At 51.7% G+C, this 15569-nt stretch overlaps 1 protein-coding gene and 1 non-coding gene across 3 annotated transcripts; one reads left to right on the forward strand and one right to left on the reverse strand.

Moving 5' to 3' along the window:
- The first annotated feature begins 560 nt into the window (after positions 1-560).
- TRNAG-GCC lies at positions 561-631 on the forward strand. Its single transcript has one exon. It is a non-coding gene; the product is annotated as a tRNA-Gly (tRNA).
- Positions 632-1696: 1065 nt separating this feature from the next.
- Positions 1697-8712, reverse strand: LOC118637096 (low affinity immunoglobulin gamma Fc region receptor III-like). 2 transcript variants are annotated; one of them, XM_036272227.1, is made up of 5 exons: positions 8313-8423; positions 7825-7955; positions 7389-7646; positions 4756-5010; positions 1697-2961 (listed from the first exon to the last, which is right to left on the reverse strand). In XM_036272227.1, exons 2-5 carry the CDS (start codon positions 7916-7918, stop codon positions 2771-2773), a joined length of 798 nt encoding a protein of 265 aa, XP_036128120.1. In that variant the 5' UTR covers positions 7919-7955; positions 8313-8423; the 3' UTR covers positions 1697-2770. The 2 variants fall into 2 exon arrangements, with proteins under 2 accessions (XP_036128120.1, XP_036128121.1); XM_036272228.1 differs by having other exon boundaries at positions 1700-2961; positions 7944-7955; positions 8313-8712.
- Between the last annotated feature and the right edge of the window lie 6857 nt (positions 8713-15569).

A 15569-nucleotide genomic window follows, 5' to 3' on the forward strand; every position in this document is an offset into this window, starting at 1 on the left:
CTGGGGGCGCACCGGGAGACCCCGGCGTCCGCCTGCGCAGCGAGTGCGGTCCGCACGGGGCTCGCTCGCCGTCTCTGCGCAGGTCGGCGCTGAGCTAGGACGGGGAGGCCTGCCCCCGCTTTTCACCGCCCCCTTTACTCGGCGTCGCTTGACCACTGACCCCGCCAGACGCCGTGCTCGGAACAAAGGCTAAAGAAGTTAAATGACGACGTGTGAGCTGAAGACGGGGTGGGCACTCGTAGGAGACACGACACTGTCAGCGAGGTTGGATCTCACCCTGAACAAAGGCCGACGAGCCCGACAGCTGGCCCAGGCCGGCGGCAGAGGCCGTGGGTCACGCCAAGACGGAATCGCTCTGTTTGGGTTTTATTGGTTCGGCACGTGCCCCTAGCAGAACCGAACTAGCAGAACCGAGCCCGGCCAGGGCTAACCTGGGTGCCGCGTGGTCCCGGGACAGACGGGCCCTGTTCTAAGCGGCGGCCCAGAGGGCCGGGCCCTCCCCGGCGGAACCGGAGGCCGAGGCGGAGTGAAGGGCCGCGCGGCGGAGACGCGCCCCGTGCGCATTGGTGGTTCAGTGGTAGAATTCTCGCCTGCCACGCGGGAGGCCCGGGTTCGATTCCCGGCCAATGCAACCGTCGTTTTGGGCGCGCTTGGGTTTTTGTTCCCCTTTCCCACTTTTAACGCTGAGATCGACGAAACCAATTAGCTGACGGCTGGAGCTGCTGCCTCCCCGAAGAGGGTCGCTTTTGGAGGGTCAGGGACCCGGCGCGGCCTCGAGGAGAGAAGGCAGCAGAGGCGGAGCACCCCAGGGGCTCGGTGACCTGCCCTGGTGCCGCCGAGCGCTGGGCGGCGTGGCCCCTGCCGGCCCGCAGCCACAAAGCCACGGGGTCCCAGCAGCCTGCCCTGAACCCGGAAGGTCCCGTTTGAATTCTGGGGTCTCTGCTTGGCGTCCCCTGAAAAGCCAAAGGACTCTCGGAGACGCCCGGGCCCAGACTGGGGAGAGAAGCCCAGGGGGCGAACCCCGAGCCGCGGCGCGCACCCGGGTCTCCAGCCCAGGCGCATGGTTGGCCTCCCAAGCGTTTTAGGGGGCTTCGGTCGACTTTGATGTCACCGTTGTCATTGGCCCGATTCGAAGGAAACTACGACTCTTTCTAAAGAGAAGCTAAGCACCCTTGCTCCGAAGGCGGCTCTTTTCTCCTCGGAAAGCTGGGGGCCCTGGGAAGGGGTGTCAGGACCCAAGCTCGGCCGCGCCCGGACCTTCTCCGTCCACCCGCACCCTTTTGCAAAGCGGCAGCTTTAACTTCCTTCACTCTCAGCATCTAGGCCCCCCAGGCCGGGTGTGCCGTAGGGGCGTTTTAGCCAAGGGCCTGAAAGGGACGGGTCCTAGCTCCGGGGGAGAGGCGCCTGGCCTGGGGTCTGCGACCTGGCCTCTTCAGGGGCTGCCTGTCCGAGCCCCCACCTTCCCCCCAGCCCGCAAAACCCCACCCCAGGCTTCCAGGCCTAGGCTAGAGCCAGCGCCTCTGAACCTGGACATGAACCACAGCGTCACCCCCGTGTCCCCCGCTGCTTCACCTACTAATTCAGAGGTTCCATCCCAATACACCTATTCATGTCTCCTAACAGTCTGAGCGTCTTGGAAAATGGAACAGACACCAAAGCAATGACTGGGACGATGTTGTGACGTGGGAGGGGAGGTTTAGGGCTGAGTGCAAAAAGCAAATGTGTGGTATGACCCCAAACCGTATAGACAAAGGGCTGTGACACCAACTGCGTGCATATCCTCGAACAAGTCACTTCAAGCATTCGGACCACAGCTTCCTTGATTTTATAATGAAGGGAGTGCACCACGCCACTTCTGAGGACTTTCTAGGTTTAAAATTCTCCAGATTTAGTAAAGAATGTACTCATTCTGCAAAGAGTTAGAGTTCTTTATCACGTGCCAGACACTGAGCTAGACTGTGGGGAGTAGTAAGAAAACAAAGGCCCTGATCTCCTGGAGCTCACTTTCTGCTGGCCAGAGGGCCAGACAATAAACCGTCACACAGGGGAACTTGGGACGGCAGTTGGTAATAAGCAGCCTGAGGACAAACAGAGCAGGAGAGGGGTTAGGAGCTGGTGGGGAGTGGAATTCTGTTGAAGGGTCAGGGAGACGTCACTGACAAGGGGGCAGTCATGATGAAGCATAATGAGGCACCCTAAGCAAGAGATCCAGAAACAGGGCCTCGGGGAAGCCCTGGGCGGAAGTACAACTGGTGCGGCGAAGGAAGCAAGGGACAGCAGTGGCTGAGGAGAGGCAGGAGGACCTGAGGACACGCAACTGCCCCGGCTTTTACTCTGAGGAGCGAGGGGCGCCACTGTGTGGCTTTGAGCAAAGCCGGGCAGATGGACTCGCTTTTTAAAAGCTGGCTCTCTGCGGTGGTGAGAGGGGACGCGGCGGGGTGTCTTGGCCGTCCAGTGGGAGCTGGTGGCCGCTTGCGACAGGGTTGGCCCACTCAGTGCGAAGAAGCGTCTGAGTGCTGGGCTTATTTTGAAAGTGGAAGCAGGACTGGGTGAGCTTTCCTATATTTGATGAGTCTCTGTCTAGGATCCGTGGGAACACATTTGCTGTCAGCTCTCATGGCGCTGGTGGCTGTGATGTGACCTCCAGGAAGTGGGTGAGGGCGAGCCAGGGGTGCTTCCGCTGTGGCGCTTACAGGCCCTTCCTTCCCTGAGGCCCAGGTTACTGTCCAAAGGGGTGGGGGGAGGGGGAGAGGTCTGGCCTGAAGAGGCGCTATAGCTTATACCGTGAGATGTCCTCAGGGCTCTTGCTCCAGGCGACTTTGTCCCCCACTGAGCTTCGAAGTTCTTTCCGCACAATGAAATACAACCCGGTGTCCACTGCGAACAGAAGCCCCACCACCAGGCAGAAAGCGATTTGGGGCCACTGTAGAGAGGACCACGAGACGGATGGAACAGGCAGACCTATTAGAAGAAGCAGACGGATGGAGAAAGGACAGATGTTAAAGCAGAAATTTGGAATCAACAGTCAAGAAGGGCCCAGTGCTCCCTTTGTGAAGTCCTCCGGGCCCGGGACCAAGGCTCCGGTCAGGAGCAGACAGGTGGGAAGTCTGCAGAGCACCTCTTCACCTCTGGGCCTTCTCAAATATAGCACTGTCCGCACTCCCAAAGGGTGATGGTGCACATGTCTGTTTGTAGGGACACTGACAGCATCAAAGGAATTCAGAGCAGTCTCCCCTAACTGTGCCACTTTGGCATGTGGATATTTTGAGCTGAAGGCAATCGAGACCTTATGGGCTCACAGGAAACTCTTACCTCTCCCTTAACCTGTTAACCGGGGAATTCCCTTTTTAATTACGCAGCATATAACGGGCGCAAACTGGTGTAAATACGTCCCGCTCGGTTAACAGGTTAAAGATTTCAAATTAGGGCCCTTGCCTATAGTAAGAGTTAGCACCAGGAATACCATTTTATGACCTACCTGGAGGGCAGGACAAACTACTAATTACTGAACATCTGCTCTTCTCCTTGTCCAGCAATGACCTTCTTCCCCTCTGAAGCCCCAGGCGCCTGACCTCATCCTGAGCTCAGAATGTCCTATGTCCCTCATCTTCTTGGTCTGTCTCTGATTCTCTCTTGTCTGTGGGGTTCCATATGTACGTATGCAATTAAATTTGCTCATCTTGCCCTGGCCGGTTTGGCTCAGCAGTTAGAGCGTCGGCCTGCAGTCTAGAGAGACCCAAGTTCAGTTCCTGCTAAGGGCATGTACCTCGGTTGCAGTTTGTCCCCGGCCTTGGTTGGGTCGTGCGGGTGGCAGCCACTTGAAGTGTCCCTTCACATTGATGTTTCTCTCTTTCTCTCTTCCTCTCTCTCCCTCCCGCTCTGTCTGAACAAAAAATGGAAAAATGTCCTCGGGTGAGGATTTAAAAAAAAAATCAATGAAAAAATATCCTCGGATGAGGATTAACAAAAAAATAAATAGGTGTTTTTTTTAAAAATGTGCTCATTTTCTTGTTCATCTATCTCATGGCAATTTAATTATTAGACCAGATGAGTTATAGAGGAAAAGGTTTTGTGGTCATGTAGGTTTGGCAAATGCCTTATGAAACTTGGTTTAAAAGTTTTCTTTACAACCAGGATTCTTGAATATAAATGGGTCTGGGGCACAGCCTTGGGGGAACAGTGAATTAGGGAACCCACAGACCACAGCGCTCCCCTCACCACTTCCTGAGCCCAGGACTGGGCATGTTCCTGACCAACACTGGTCTGGCGGAAACAGATTGGAATGCTCCTGAGGGCACGCGCGATTTCCAGAGGCACAGTTTCTCGAGGACAGACAGAGGCCTGGCCCTCTGTACGTGGAGGGACGGTCACACCACAGGGCTGCCTGAGCCGAGACCAGAGCCCAGGCTGGGAGGATCCGCAGGGAGACACAAACCTCAGAATCCTACAGACAGAGGGGCATGAGGAAGCGGTGTGTCTGAATGAGGTGGAAACGAGGGAGGGTGGTGATGTCTCCAGATGGATGTGAGAGGATGACAAGGTGGCCTGTGTCCCCTGAGAGTTAAAACTCCAAGCGAATGACGCCATTTCTACAACCCCGTAGGCACGAGCAGACCGAGCTGCAAGTCCACTCGGCATCAGGTGGAGCTGGGACTCTGCGGGTTCCCGGGGATGTGACAGAGGCCCACCCGGGAGAACACGCCCCACCACCCATCTTTCCAAGGCCTGAGCCCCTTCAGCAGCCGGGGTTCCCACCTTGGACAGTGATGCTCACGGGCTGTGATGTGTATAACAACTGCCCTACGAATGCTGAGCAGTAGTACTCGCCACTGTGATTGGCGTTTGCTCGCGGGATGGAGAAGCTGGAATTCCGGTGGGAAAACTGCTTGGACTTTCCATCCTGGTAGAATGTGATCTTGTAGAAAGACCAGTTCCTCCAGGTGTGGCACCTCAGCTCGATGGGGTCCCCCTCCTGGAACACCAGGCCAGGGGTCTGGAGCAGCAGCCAGGCTGAAAGACAGGAAGAAGGAGCGGCTGGAGGCTGGACGCGGAGGCCCCTGCGGCCCTGCCCGCGGCTGCAGCCCCGCAGGTGCAGGGCGCTGGGCCAGCTCGTGGCGCACGTGGCTCTCTCTCCCCAAACCCGCGCTGCCTGCGAGCCCGCGGGCCCTGAAGGAAAGGGGTCTTCACAAGTGTCCCAAAGAGCAGGAACCGCCGCGGCAGGGGTGGGGCAGCGGGGTCCGCGCGTGCTGGAGGGCGGGGGTCACGGAACAGGACCCGAAACCCTCCGTGTGTGCGGACTCGGCGTTCCGTCTGCGGCCTGCTGACCCCTGGCGACTTCTGGACCCGCTGTGGGAAGTGTGGGGGCAGCCGGAGGAGCCCGTGCGGCCTCCCCCACCCTGAAGGGAACCTTCCATCCCCAAGAGCAATGAGATGTGTGAGCTTCTGAATCCAGCGATGCTGAACCAGGGGAACATGAACACAGGTTTCACGCGTGAAATCAACCTTCCCACCCGGCTCACACACACCCCACTCGTGCCACCCCTCCCTTCACTGCCGCAGAGGAGTCAGATTCCAACATGCAGGTGCTTTGCGAAGCAAATCTATAATGGTAAAGAAAACAAAACAAAAAACCTTACTAGAAAAAATCGAATTGCTCTAATTACTATGAAAATAAATACTAGAATTGATTGTACCTTACTTAAATGAAAACCTATTTAGGAAAACCATATTCTGAATACGAAAGACAAGGTATATTTGAGAGACAGCCTGAAGGAAATCTGAAGTGAGGCTTCTGACTCGGGCATTTACCCTGAACCTCTGGGCCCTGAGATCACCCGGCTTCACTTATTTTACAGTGAAGGGCGGGGACCAGGAGGTTTCCCTCTAACCACCCTTCAGAGCCAAGTTTATTTCATCTCAATGTTTACATTTTTAAAGGAAAAGTTAGAAGAAGCACGACCAGCTGTTTGTGGGCAGCGGTGGACAAAGACCAGGCGGGTAGCTGTGATGTCACTGGGCAGGTTTTAAGGTTGAGTCGGGGGGGGGGGGGACCCCTTTCTACCCTTCTAGGTTCTTTTGTTTGGTTAGTAATCAAAATAGACCTGAGACAGATTAACAAGAAAAAAAGTGAACAAATTTAATTACACACATGTGTACGGGAGCCCCGCAGATATAAGAGAATCAGCGACAGAACGAGAAGATGAGGGACGTTCAGTAATTAGTGGTTTTCCCTGCCCTCTAGGTAGGCCATAAATAGTTATTTCTGGTGATAACTCTAATTTTTTTTTTTTTTTTTCATTTATCTTCAGATAGAGTAGGAGGGAGAGAAACGTTGATGAGAGAGAAACACACCGAGTGGCTACCACCCACACAACCCCAACTGGGGCCAGGGACAAACTGCAACCGAGGCACATGCCCTTAGGGGGAACCAAACCTGGGACTCTGGTCTGTGGGATAATGCTCTAACCACTGAACCAAATCAGCCAGGGCTTAATTTAATTTCTGTAAGGGACAAGTAAGAGCTTCTCCTGAACTCGCTAGGTTTTCATCTTCTTCAGCTCAAAATAGTTCCCATGCCAAAGCAGCACAGCTTGGGGAGGGCTGCCCTGAACCCAAAGTCACCATGTACTCCCCTTTCAGGGAGGTCCATCCACAGAGAGAGATCCTCCACCAAGGTGTCTCTGAGACGGAGACCTTGGAAGCCACCCTTAAGCAGAGTGACGCTGCATGCTTACATGCAGCCATCTTCGGGGTGCACGCTTCAGGGTGCGGCTGAGGTCAACTGCAGTACAAATGTGCTCCCAGTTTTAGACCTGGGTGGGGCATGACTCATGTGTAGGAGGATTTCGTGCAAAGCTATGAGACTGAACATGCAGAGACAGACGTAACCCTAAGTCAGATCATGTGACTCCCTTGATTAAACCAGCTAATTAATTCTCATCTCATTCAGGAATAAAAGATGACGTCATTGCACCAAAGTCCAAGCCTCCCCCCACTTCTGCCCTCATCTTCTGGATTCCTGGCCCCCTAGCCTCCTGCCCCCTGGGCAGAGAGACCTCCTCAGGTGTGCCAGGCACCGGCTGCTGACCACACTGCCGTGAGGGCAAGGAGGTTTTCTGAAACAAAGGTTTCCTTCTGCTTCTCCACCCTCCTGGGTGGCCTGGCCACCTACTTGCTTGATCAAGACGGAGGCCACCCAACCTCATATAATCCGAGGCACACGACAGAGAAGCAAAGGTGGGGGCGGGGGCGTCGGTGAGAAGGGAAATGACTGGGCAGAAATGACTTCCAACCGCTCACAGCCATACTTCCCAGAAAATGGCCACCCCCTTTCCCAAAAACCTCAGCAGACGTCAGGCCCTCGCTTGCCTCCCAGCCCCGCCACTGACCGGAAGTCACGTCCAGATGCACGGGGTCGCTGAGGCTGGCCTGGCCCGTCTGGCACCTGTATTCCCCGCTGTCGTTGCTGCTGGCCTGGAAGCTGTAGCTGGGCTGGGCCTGGGCTGGGATGGCCGTCCCGCTGAAGAACCACTGGGTGGAGCGGTCCCCAGGGCCCTGGGCCCCCTGGCAGTTCAGAGTCACGGTGTCCCCCCGCAGGACGTTGACCCAGGGGGGCTCCAGGCTCAGCACAGCCTTCGGGAGATCCGCTGGGGGCAGAGAGCAGAAAGGGATGGGGATGAATAGCCTCGGAGGGACTGAGGATTCCGAAGGAGCTCCCGGGACGCTCTGGCCAGAGTCCATCGTAGACCCAGCCACAGACCCACGTGCTTCCAGCAGCCTCATTCCCTTTGTGTCTTCGGGTGTTTGTGGATCCAGGAGTCTTACCGAGAATCAAACCCCCAGCCCCGCTAAAAAGGGGGAGCTGCCCTTGCTGAACCCAGGCCTGGTTCCTGGTGGAACAGGCAGTAAGACCGAACATCCGAGGTGGCGCCCAGCAGACTCACCAGCTCCCCGGTCTGAAAGAGAAGAGGGCGGATCAGTGTGGGGCCGGGAAGCCCAGGGAGCAGCGGTAACGGTGGGAGCTGGGGTGAGCCAGCTCCTCCCCGGGGCCCATACAGGCACGTTTCCCGGGATGTCGTTCCGGTGCCCAGTGCATGCCCTCCTCTCACCCCGTCTCCCCACAGGCTACATGAATGTTTGGTGCAGGGACTGGGGAAGGACCTCTGAGCTCTGACCTCAGGGACCAGCGGACGGGTGAGAAGTCGCGGTTCTCTCTCCCCTACCATCTGTCCCCTGCTCCCAGGGCTCTGGCCTGCTCACCACACAGGTCCCAGTGGCTGAAACCGCCCTGCCCCGGAATGACCCCTACTCACCCAGCAGCAGCAAAACTAAAACTGTCAGTTGTTGGAGCAGCCACAGGCTACCGGGGTGTAGGTTCTGAAGCATTTTGGTCCTCCAAGTCCACCCCGAAGTGGGCCCGAGTCCAGTGGGGTTTAGAAGAGGAGCCAAGGAAAGAGGAAGGAAGCCGTCTGCCCTGTCACACAGCTTTCATCAGCCACCAGCCTTTGCTTCAGCTGAGGCGTCAGCGCCACAACCCAGAGCATAAGTGGTAAGTCACGGAGTTGAGTCTGCTTCACAGATTAGGGATCTCCCTTTCACAGGTCAGCTTGTTTCGTGCTTGTGAAAACCCTGGGGTGGGGGGTGTTACTGTGCTGGTAGAAACCAGGAAGTGTCAGGAAGGGGGGGGCCTCCACCCAGTTCCCAGTTCAGTGCCCCCAGGACGCCCCTGTGCTGCCTCTCAGACCCAGACCCAGAACGTCCTACATGAGTTTTGACCCAGACAAGATAAAGAAACCCATTTATATCTGCATTTATATGAACCCATTTATATTTGGTTGTGGTTGTTTAACATAAGGATCTATGAACAACCACAACCTAATGGGGGAGTTATCGGGAAACACCCAACCCGAGAAAATCTTTAAATACACGACCGTCCTTCCTTCATGTGCTCTTCACACCCCTGACTCCTCTCAACCCTCCAAACACAAAAGGAAGAAGCAATTTTGAATCTGAATTTCAAATTCAAGAAGTAATTTTGGCCCTGGCCGGTTTGGCTCAGCGGTTGGAGCGTCGGCCTGCGGTACAGAAAGAAGTAATTTTGTTAGGAAAGCCGCAAAGTAATTTCCAAGGGTATATATGCTGTGTAGTGTGACGCGGTACGGCAACATGATATGATGGTTAAAAGTCAGATCATGGGGGTGACAATAACAAACACAGAGCTTCAGAGTGCAAAGATACCCTACAGAATGTGAGAAAACATTTGCAAGTCATTGTCTGATGCATTTAATATCCATAATATGTAAAGAAATCCCACAACTCAACAACAAAAACAAGTAACCTGTTTTATAACATGGGCAAAATACATGAATAGCTATTTCTCTAAAGAAGATCTATAAATAGCCAACAAGCACATGGAAAGAGGCTCAATATCACTAATTGTTAGAGAAATGCAAAGCAAAACCACAAGATATCACCTCACACAAAACATTAAAAAAAAGCAAACCAGAAAACAACGAGTGTTGGTGAAGACACTGGAAATCTTGTGCACTGCTGATGGGCATGTAAACTGGTGCAGCCATTATGGAAATCAGTATGGAGATTTCTTCAAATAATTACAGATAGAACTACCACATGACCCAGCAATCCTACTTCTGGTTATTTATTCAAAAGAATTCGAAGCAAGATCTCAAAGAGATATTTGCATACTCGTGCTTATCGCAGCCTTATTCACAATAGCCAACCCAAATGTTCACTGACAGATGAATGGATAAACAAAGACGGGTCTATACCTACAATGAGTGGAACATTATTCACCAGGAAAGAAGGAAATCCTGCCTGTGGCTACACCATGGACAAACCTTGAGGACATTATGCTACGTGAAGTAAGCCAGTCACAAAACAGCAAACACTGTCTCTGCAGCATCTGAAGTAGTCAAACCCATGGAAACAGAAAGTAGAAGGGAGGTGGCCAGGCTCTGGGGAGAGGGGAAGGGAGCACTGTTTTGTTCAATAGGGACAGTTTCCTTTCCAGGAAGAAGTTCTCCAGGTCTGCGGTGCAGCGATGAAACAGACTTGACACTTCTGACCGCATCCTCAAACATGGCTAAGACGGTGAGTTACACGCTCTGTTGTTGTTTTAACCACGGTTTAAAATTTTTTTGTGTTTGAAGGCAGACTGTGGGATTTCAGACAAGGTTCTCAGCTCTCAAACCTCAATTTTCTCATCCATGCAATGGGCACTGTCTGGTACCTAAGTAAAAGATCAATGACAAGTTATTTTCAGCCCTGCCTGTTTGGCTCAGCGGTCAGAGCGTCGGCCTGCAGACCCGAGTCCCACGTTCGGCTCCCGCTAAGAGCACGTACCTCGGTTGCAGTTTGTCCCCGCCACAGCTGGAGTCGTGTGGGTGACAACCACTCCATCTTTCTCTCTCTCTCTCTGTTTCCCCCTTTCTCCCTCCCCCTCTATCTGAACATAAATGCAAAAATGTCCTTGGGTGAGGATTAAAAAAAAAGTTCTTTTTATTTCTAGGAGTGTTACCAAGGGTTTTTAACTTTGAGTTTTTCTGGATGCTTGACTCTCCTTCCCCCTGTGATCAAAGCATGATGATCTCATCTTTCTCTCTCTTAGTCAGAGATCATCCCAGAGCTTTCGGACTTCCAGAAGTCCCAGCCTGAACGCCTTTGCCCCTCTCTGGGCTTCTGTGCATGCAGAAGTTTGGCACGAAGTTTCCTCTTTGGGTGGTAACATGGTCACTTGCACATGTACAACTGTCTGAAACGTTCTTTATCCCAGCTTTCTTTCTAAGGTCCTTTGGGATTATCTGGTCCGCATGACCTGGATTGCTCATTCTGCGTTATCACAACCCTCATCACAGCTGTGCTTATCACTGACTGTGATGGAAATGTTGCTGCTACCATTGGATCTAGGCGGTTTGAGTTAGCATCACCTAAATAATGGCCACACACTCCCACTCGCTCTGGAGGGACAGAGTGTCTGTGTTCGTACCCTGGTCCAAAATTTGAATTTATGATAAACTGTGTGGTAGATTTCTGCTTTGTAACAAAGAAAAAGTACAGTGTGACATCTGGTAACGGCTGATTCAGGTTGTTTACACTCGAATTTAAGGGCAGACGAGCCACTCATAGAATCATAAGAATAGAATGCTGAAGCCCAAACCCTCCATTTGTATAAACGAGGACACATGGCCCAGACCAGGGCTGAGAGTGGACCAGGACACACCTGTCCCCCGTGCTGAGCTCCGGGTCCTCACTGCCTCCATTCTGTCAGCTGCACTCCCACTCAAGACCGACAGGTCATCATGTCGCTCTGATGGTCTCTCCACTGTTCAAGAGTAAGATCACCAGACTGGAAATTTCTCTGGGCCAGAGATCCTAATCGATGTGTAACACTCATGTTTTCCAAATTGTGAGAGTGGGCCCAGAAGACAAGGACGCTCACAGGTTTTGAGCATCAGACTGTATTACCCTGAGTGGAATTGGGTGGGCTCAGTGACCGATTCTTCTTTCTAGTGATTGTCAGAAAGAAGGCTCAGTGTCAACTTCTCTAAAACGATACTTTGGAGGAAAGTACTTCCCTAGAGTCCAGGTGTCTTCCGTTGTCTTCCATCCTGAGCCGGGACGCGGAAGCCCTTGCGGGCAGACGCTACGGAAAGTGCACCGTTGCATCTGCACCAACGTACAAATGGGTCAGAAATGTGGTCCCCGAAGTGCAGCACCTGAGTACAGTCAGGATGACATCTACCTAGAAAGCCTCCCAAGTTATTGGTGCTCAGAGGCTCTCTGTACCCCTCACAGAACAATGTCAAGGTTCCCATTGACTGGCTGGCTTACAATACTGCTCTGCGCCTCGTGGCAGAACCAGCTGGACAGCCCAGCACACGGGGCCCTTCTGCAATGGAGATCGGTGGACGGGCACTGGCTTATTGTCAGCGAAACCTCTATGGCTGGAGGCTTATGGATTTAGAAGACAAATTAAAAATTGGGTTCAAGAAAGAGTATCAAGTGTCAGAGTCAGAAAAATCTTCCAAACAGATCATCGAGAGGATTTGAGAGTCCGACAGCTGGATTACAGATCAAGGGGAGAAAAAAAATAAAAAGTAAAACAGTAAAATAAAAGCAACAGTTCATCCCATACCTGAAGGGGGTGGTTTCTCTAGCATTTATGAAATGACAAGTCTATGTATCATTTTTCCATTAATTTCTAGGATACGTCCAGATACAACAGCCACAATATAGGAAGGCAACAGGTAATGCCGACAGCTGTTGAGAGTGGGTGCCTGGCATTTCTGTCCCAGCCTCCCTGCCCTGCAGATGGCTGGAAGGGATCATTTCCTCCGGGCCCTCCACCTCGCTGCTGACCGGCCCGTCTCAGCCCAGGAAGAGCCTTGGAGTGACCAGGTGCGACTTGTTGGATGACGGCAGGACCCTAACTGAAGGGTCAGACACTCAGGTCCTGCGACAGTAAAGCTGGGGGGGGGGGGGGGACTTGAGAGAAGTACAGAGAAGAGCAGCTGAGTGTGGTCACGCTTCCGGTGCGAGCTGCCCAAAACCGTTTCGGTTTCCCTTCCAGTTTGTCAGTGTGCGGCTTGTGTGCCTTATCTTTGGATATCTTGGAGGTTTCCTCACACTTATTTACGTCTGTCTGTCTTTACTTAATCTCGTCTGAGTGGGTTTTGTTTCCTTGCCATCAACATTTCCTTTGCTGAGGACAGTCATTGACACCTCAGAGAGAATCAGCTTCTGGCTGGGAGTTTCCTCAGGGGCAGAGGTGGAGAGGGTGTGAACCTTGGAAGTTGGGGAGGGGGTGGGGGGGGGCGTGGAAAGCTGTAAATAAAAGGCATTTAACTGACAATTTTACTGAAGGCTCATCTCATGACTTTTGGAATTTGCCTAAACAAAATAGGATTGGACAAGCTTTTCTTCTTCAAACAAAATAACTTCAGAGAAAAAAACAAACAAGCGATGTCTGTCCCAGATCTCTGTGCCATTGTCCACCTCCACTGCAGCTCTTGACTGGGATGTTCTCCTCCCAGCTCCTCAGAGCGATGAGGGCAGGTGTCCCTTCCGTCACAGAGGTGGGGAGCGCGACTCCACGGCCACTGCCTTAACCGTGGGAGGTTCCCCTGTGGGCCCACACCACCTTGGCCACCATGCCACACAATGAGCGCTATGCTTGTTCTGCTTAAGACGGGATTGCACAATTCTGCAGAAACCCATGCACCTGTCCCATAGGGAACTGAAAAGGGAAGAGTCAGGGCCTCTTCAAGGTGAAATATATATATATAAAAGTACTGTGGCAGCAAAACTCCAGTCTCTGCCTTCGTCTCCACCTCACCTGTGTGTCTCTGTGTGTCCTAGTGTCTTTTCATAGGAACACCAGTCATTAGATTTAGGGGTCACCCGAAATCCAGAATGATTTTATCTTGAGCTCCTTAGCTAATTACATCTGCAAAGACCCTAGTCCAAACAAGGTCACATTCTGGGGTTCCGAGTGGATATGAATTTTAGGGGAACACTATGAAACCACTACACAAGTGTTCAGAGTACAGTCCTTTCATGTTTGCTCTTAGTGTGAAAGTGTTCATATTAAAATGAGAAAGGTATTTAAAATCACAAGCTTGTAGAAAACAAAGTGGCGGCAGAGGGAATGGAAGCTACACAGACCGTCTCCAGGACCAAACTGGAATTACAACTACAATAAAGACAAATCGTCAGGAAAAAGCAACAGAAAAGCAGCTTGGAGGTGGTAGGACTGCGGAGGCGCGAGAGGCAGGCTGGGAGCCCACAGACAGCAGCAGCCTTAGCTGTGAGCAGCACCCTCGGGTTACACACCCAAGCAGCTCCACAGGGCAGAGCCGGGACAGACGCTAAAATAGCCACAGCCACTCACCTGGGGCTCTGGCAGAGGGAGGGCAGACTGGGCTGGAACTGTGTGGGGACACTTGGGATTTGGAGGGCGCTCAGAGCTTTTGCTGAGTTGCAGCCGCACAAGACAGTGGCCATCTTACTCCTTCCCAGGGCTCTGGGGAGAGGCAGTGGCTCCTCCCTTGGAGATTCAACCCAACCCTGTGAGCCATTGAAATGCAAATTGAGGCCCATTAACAACCAGCATCTGCCCCACCCTCAGGAAATCCCCTTATGCTGAGCACCTGAGGGAGTTTTTCATTCAACTGAGAACCCAAGGCTCTTCATGTAACTGCTACTGATAGCCTCCAGGCAAAAATCTAGAGGATAACTGAACCATTCCTGGGCTAGCAACTTTAACCAGGAAAGTAAGACTTGACAGTGGTGTTTAACGTGGGTCCTCCCTCGCTCATCCAAACCCAGGAGAGGGAGCCACAAACAGCAGAACACCAACACCCACAGGGAAAATTTGGCAGGCTCCAAAGCCCACTGAGATAGCCAAACTGGTGAAACGAAGAAACAAATGCCAAATGAAAGAACAGGAGACCTCTACTGAAGATGAGATAAATGTGGAGCAGTTAAGCAAGTTAACAGAGCTAGAATTCAGAGCCATGATCTTGAGGAAGCTCAACAGCATGAGTAAAGACATAGAGATGTTGAAAATCAACCAAATGGAAATTAAAAACCACCAAGAAGAAATCAAGAATGACATATCACAAATAAAGAACACATTGGAAGGTCTAAACAACAGAGTAGAGGAAGCTGAGGACTGGATCAGTGAATTAGAAGACAGGGTAGAAAAAATCAACCAAGCAGAAAACCAAAAGTAACTATTACAAAACAGGAAGACAGCTTAAGAGAATTGTGGGACAACTGGAAATGTAATAATGTTCGCATCATAGGACTCCCCAAAGAAGAAGAAAATGAGCAAGGGTTAGAGAATATATTAAAAGAAATAGTGACAGAAAACTTCCCTAATTAGGTGAAGAAAGAAATCATTCAAGTTCAAGAAGCACAGAGAGCTCCAAGTAAGAAGAACCCAAACAGGCCCACACCAAGACACATAATAATTAAAATGCCAAAAATTAAATACAAAGAGAGAATCCTAAAAGCAGCAAGAGATAAGCAACAGGTTACCTACAAAGGAACCCCCATAAGGCTCTCAGCTGACTTCTCAAAAGAAACACTACAGGCCAGAAAAGAATGGCATGAAGTAATCAAGGTCATGAAAAACAAGGATCTGAATCCAAGACTACTCTACCCAGCAAGACTGTCATTCAAAAAAGGTCAAATAAAGAGCTTCCCAGACAAAAAAAAAGGCTAAAGGAATACATTACCACCAAACCAGCACTGCAAGAAATGTTAAAAGGACTGCTGTAATTAGTAGAAGAAATAGGAAGAAAAATATAACCACACCAAACAAAAATGGCAATAAATAAGTACACATCAATAATCACCTTAAATGTAAATGGACTGAATGCTCTGATAAAAAGACACAGAGTAGCTGATTGGAAAAGAAAGCATGACTCACCTATATGTTGTTTACAAGAGACCCACCTCACAACAAAAGACTCACATAGGTTGAAAGTGAAGGGATGGAAAAGAATCTTCCAAGCAAATGGAAAGGAAAAAAAGCTGGGGTAGCA

This window comes from Molossus molossus, unplaced genomic scaffold, assembly GCF_014108415.1.
Source record: "Molossus molossus isolate mMolMol1 unplaced genomic scaffold, mMolMol1.p scaffold_m16_p_20, whole genome shotgun sequence".
Taxonomy (NCBI): Eukaryota; Metazoa; Chordata; class Mammalia; order Chiroptera; family Molossidae; genus Molossus; species Molossus molossus.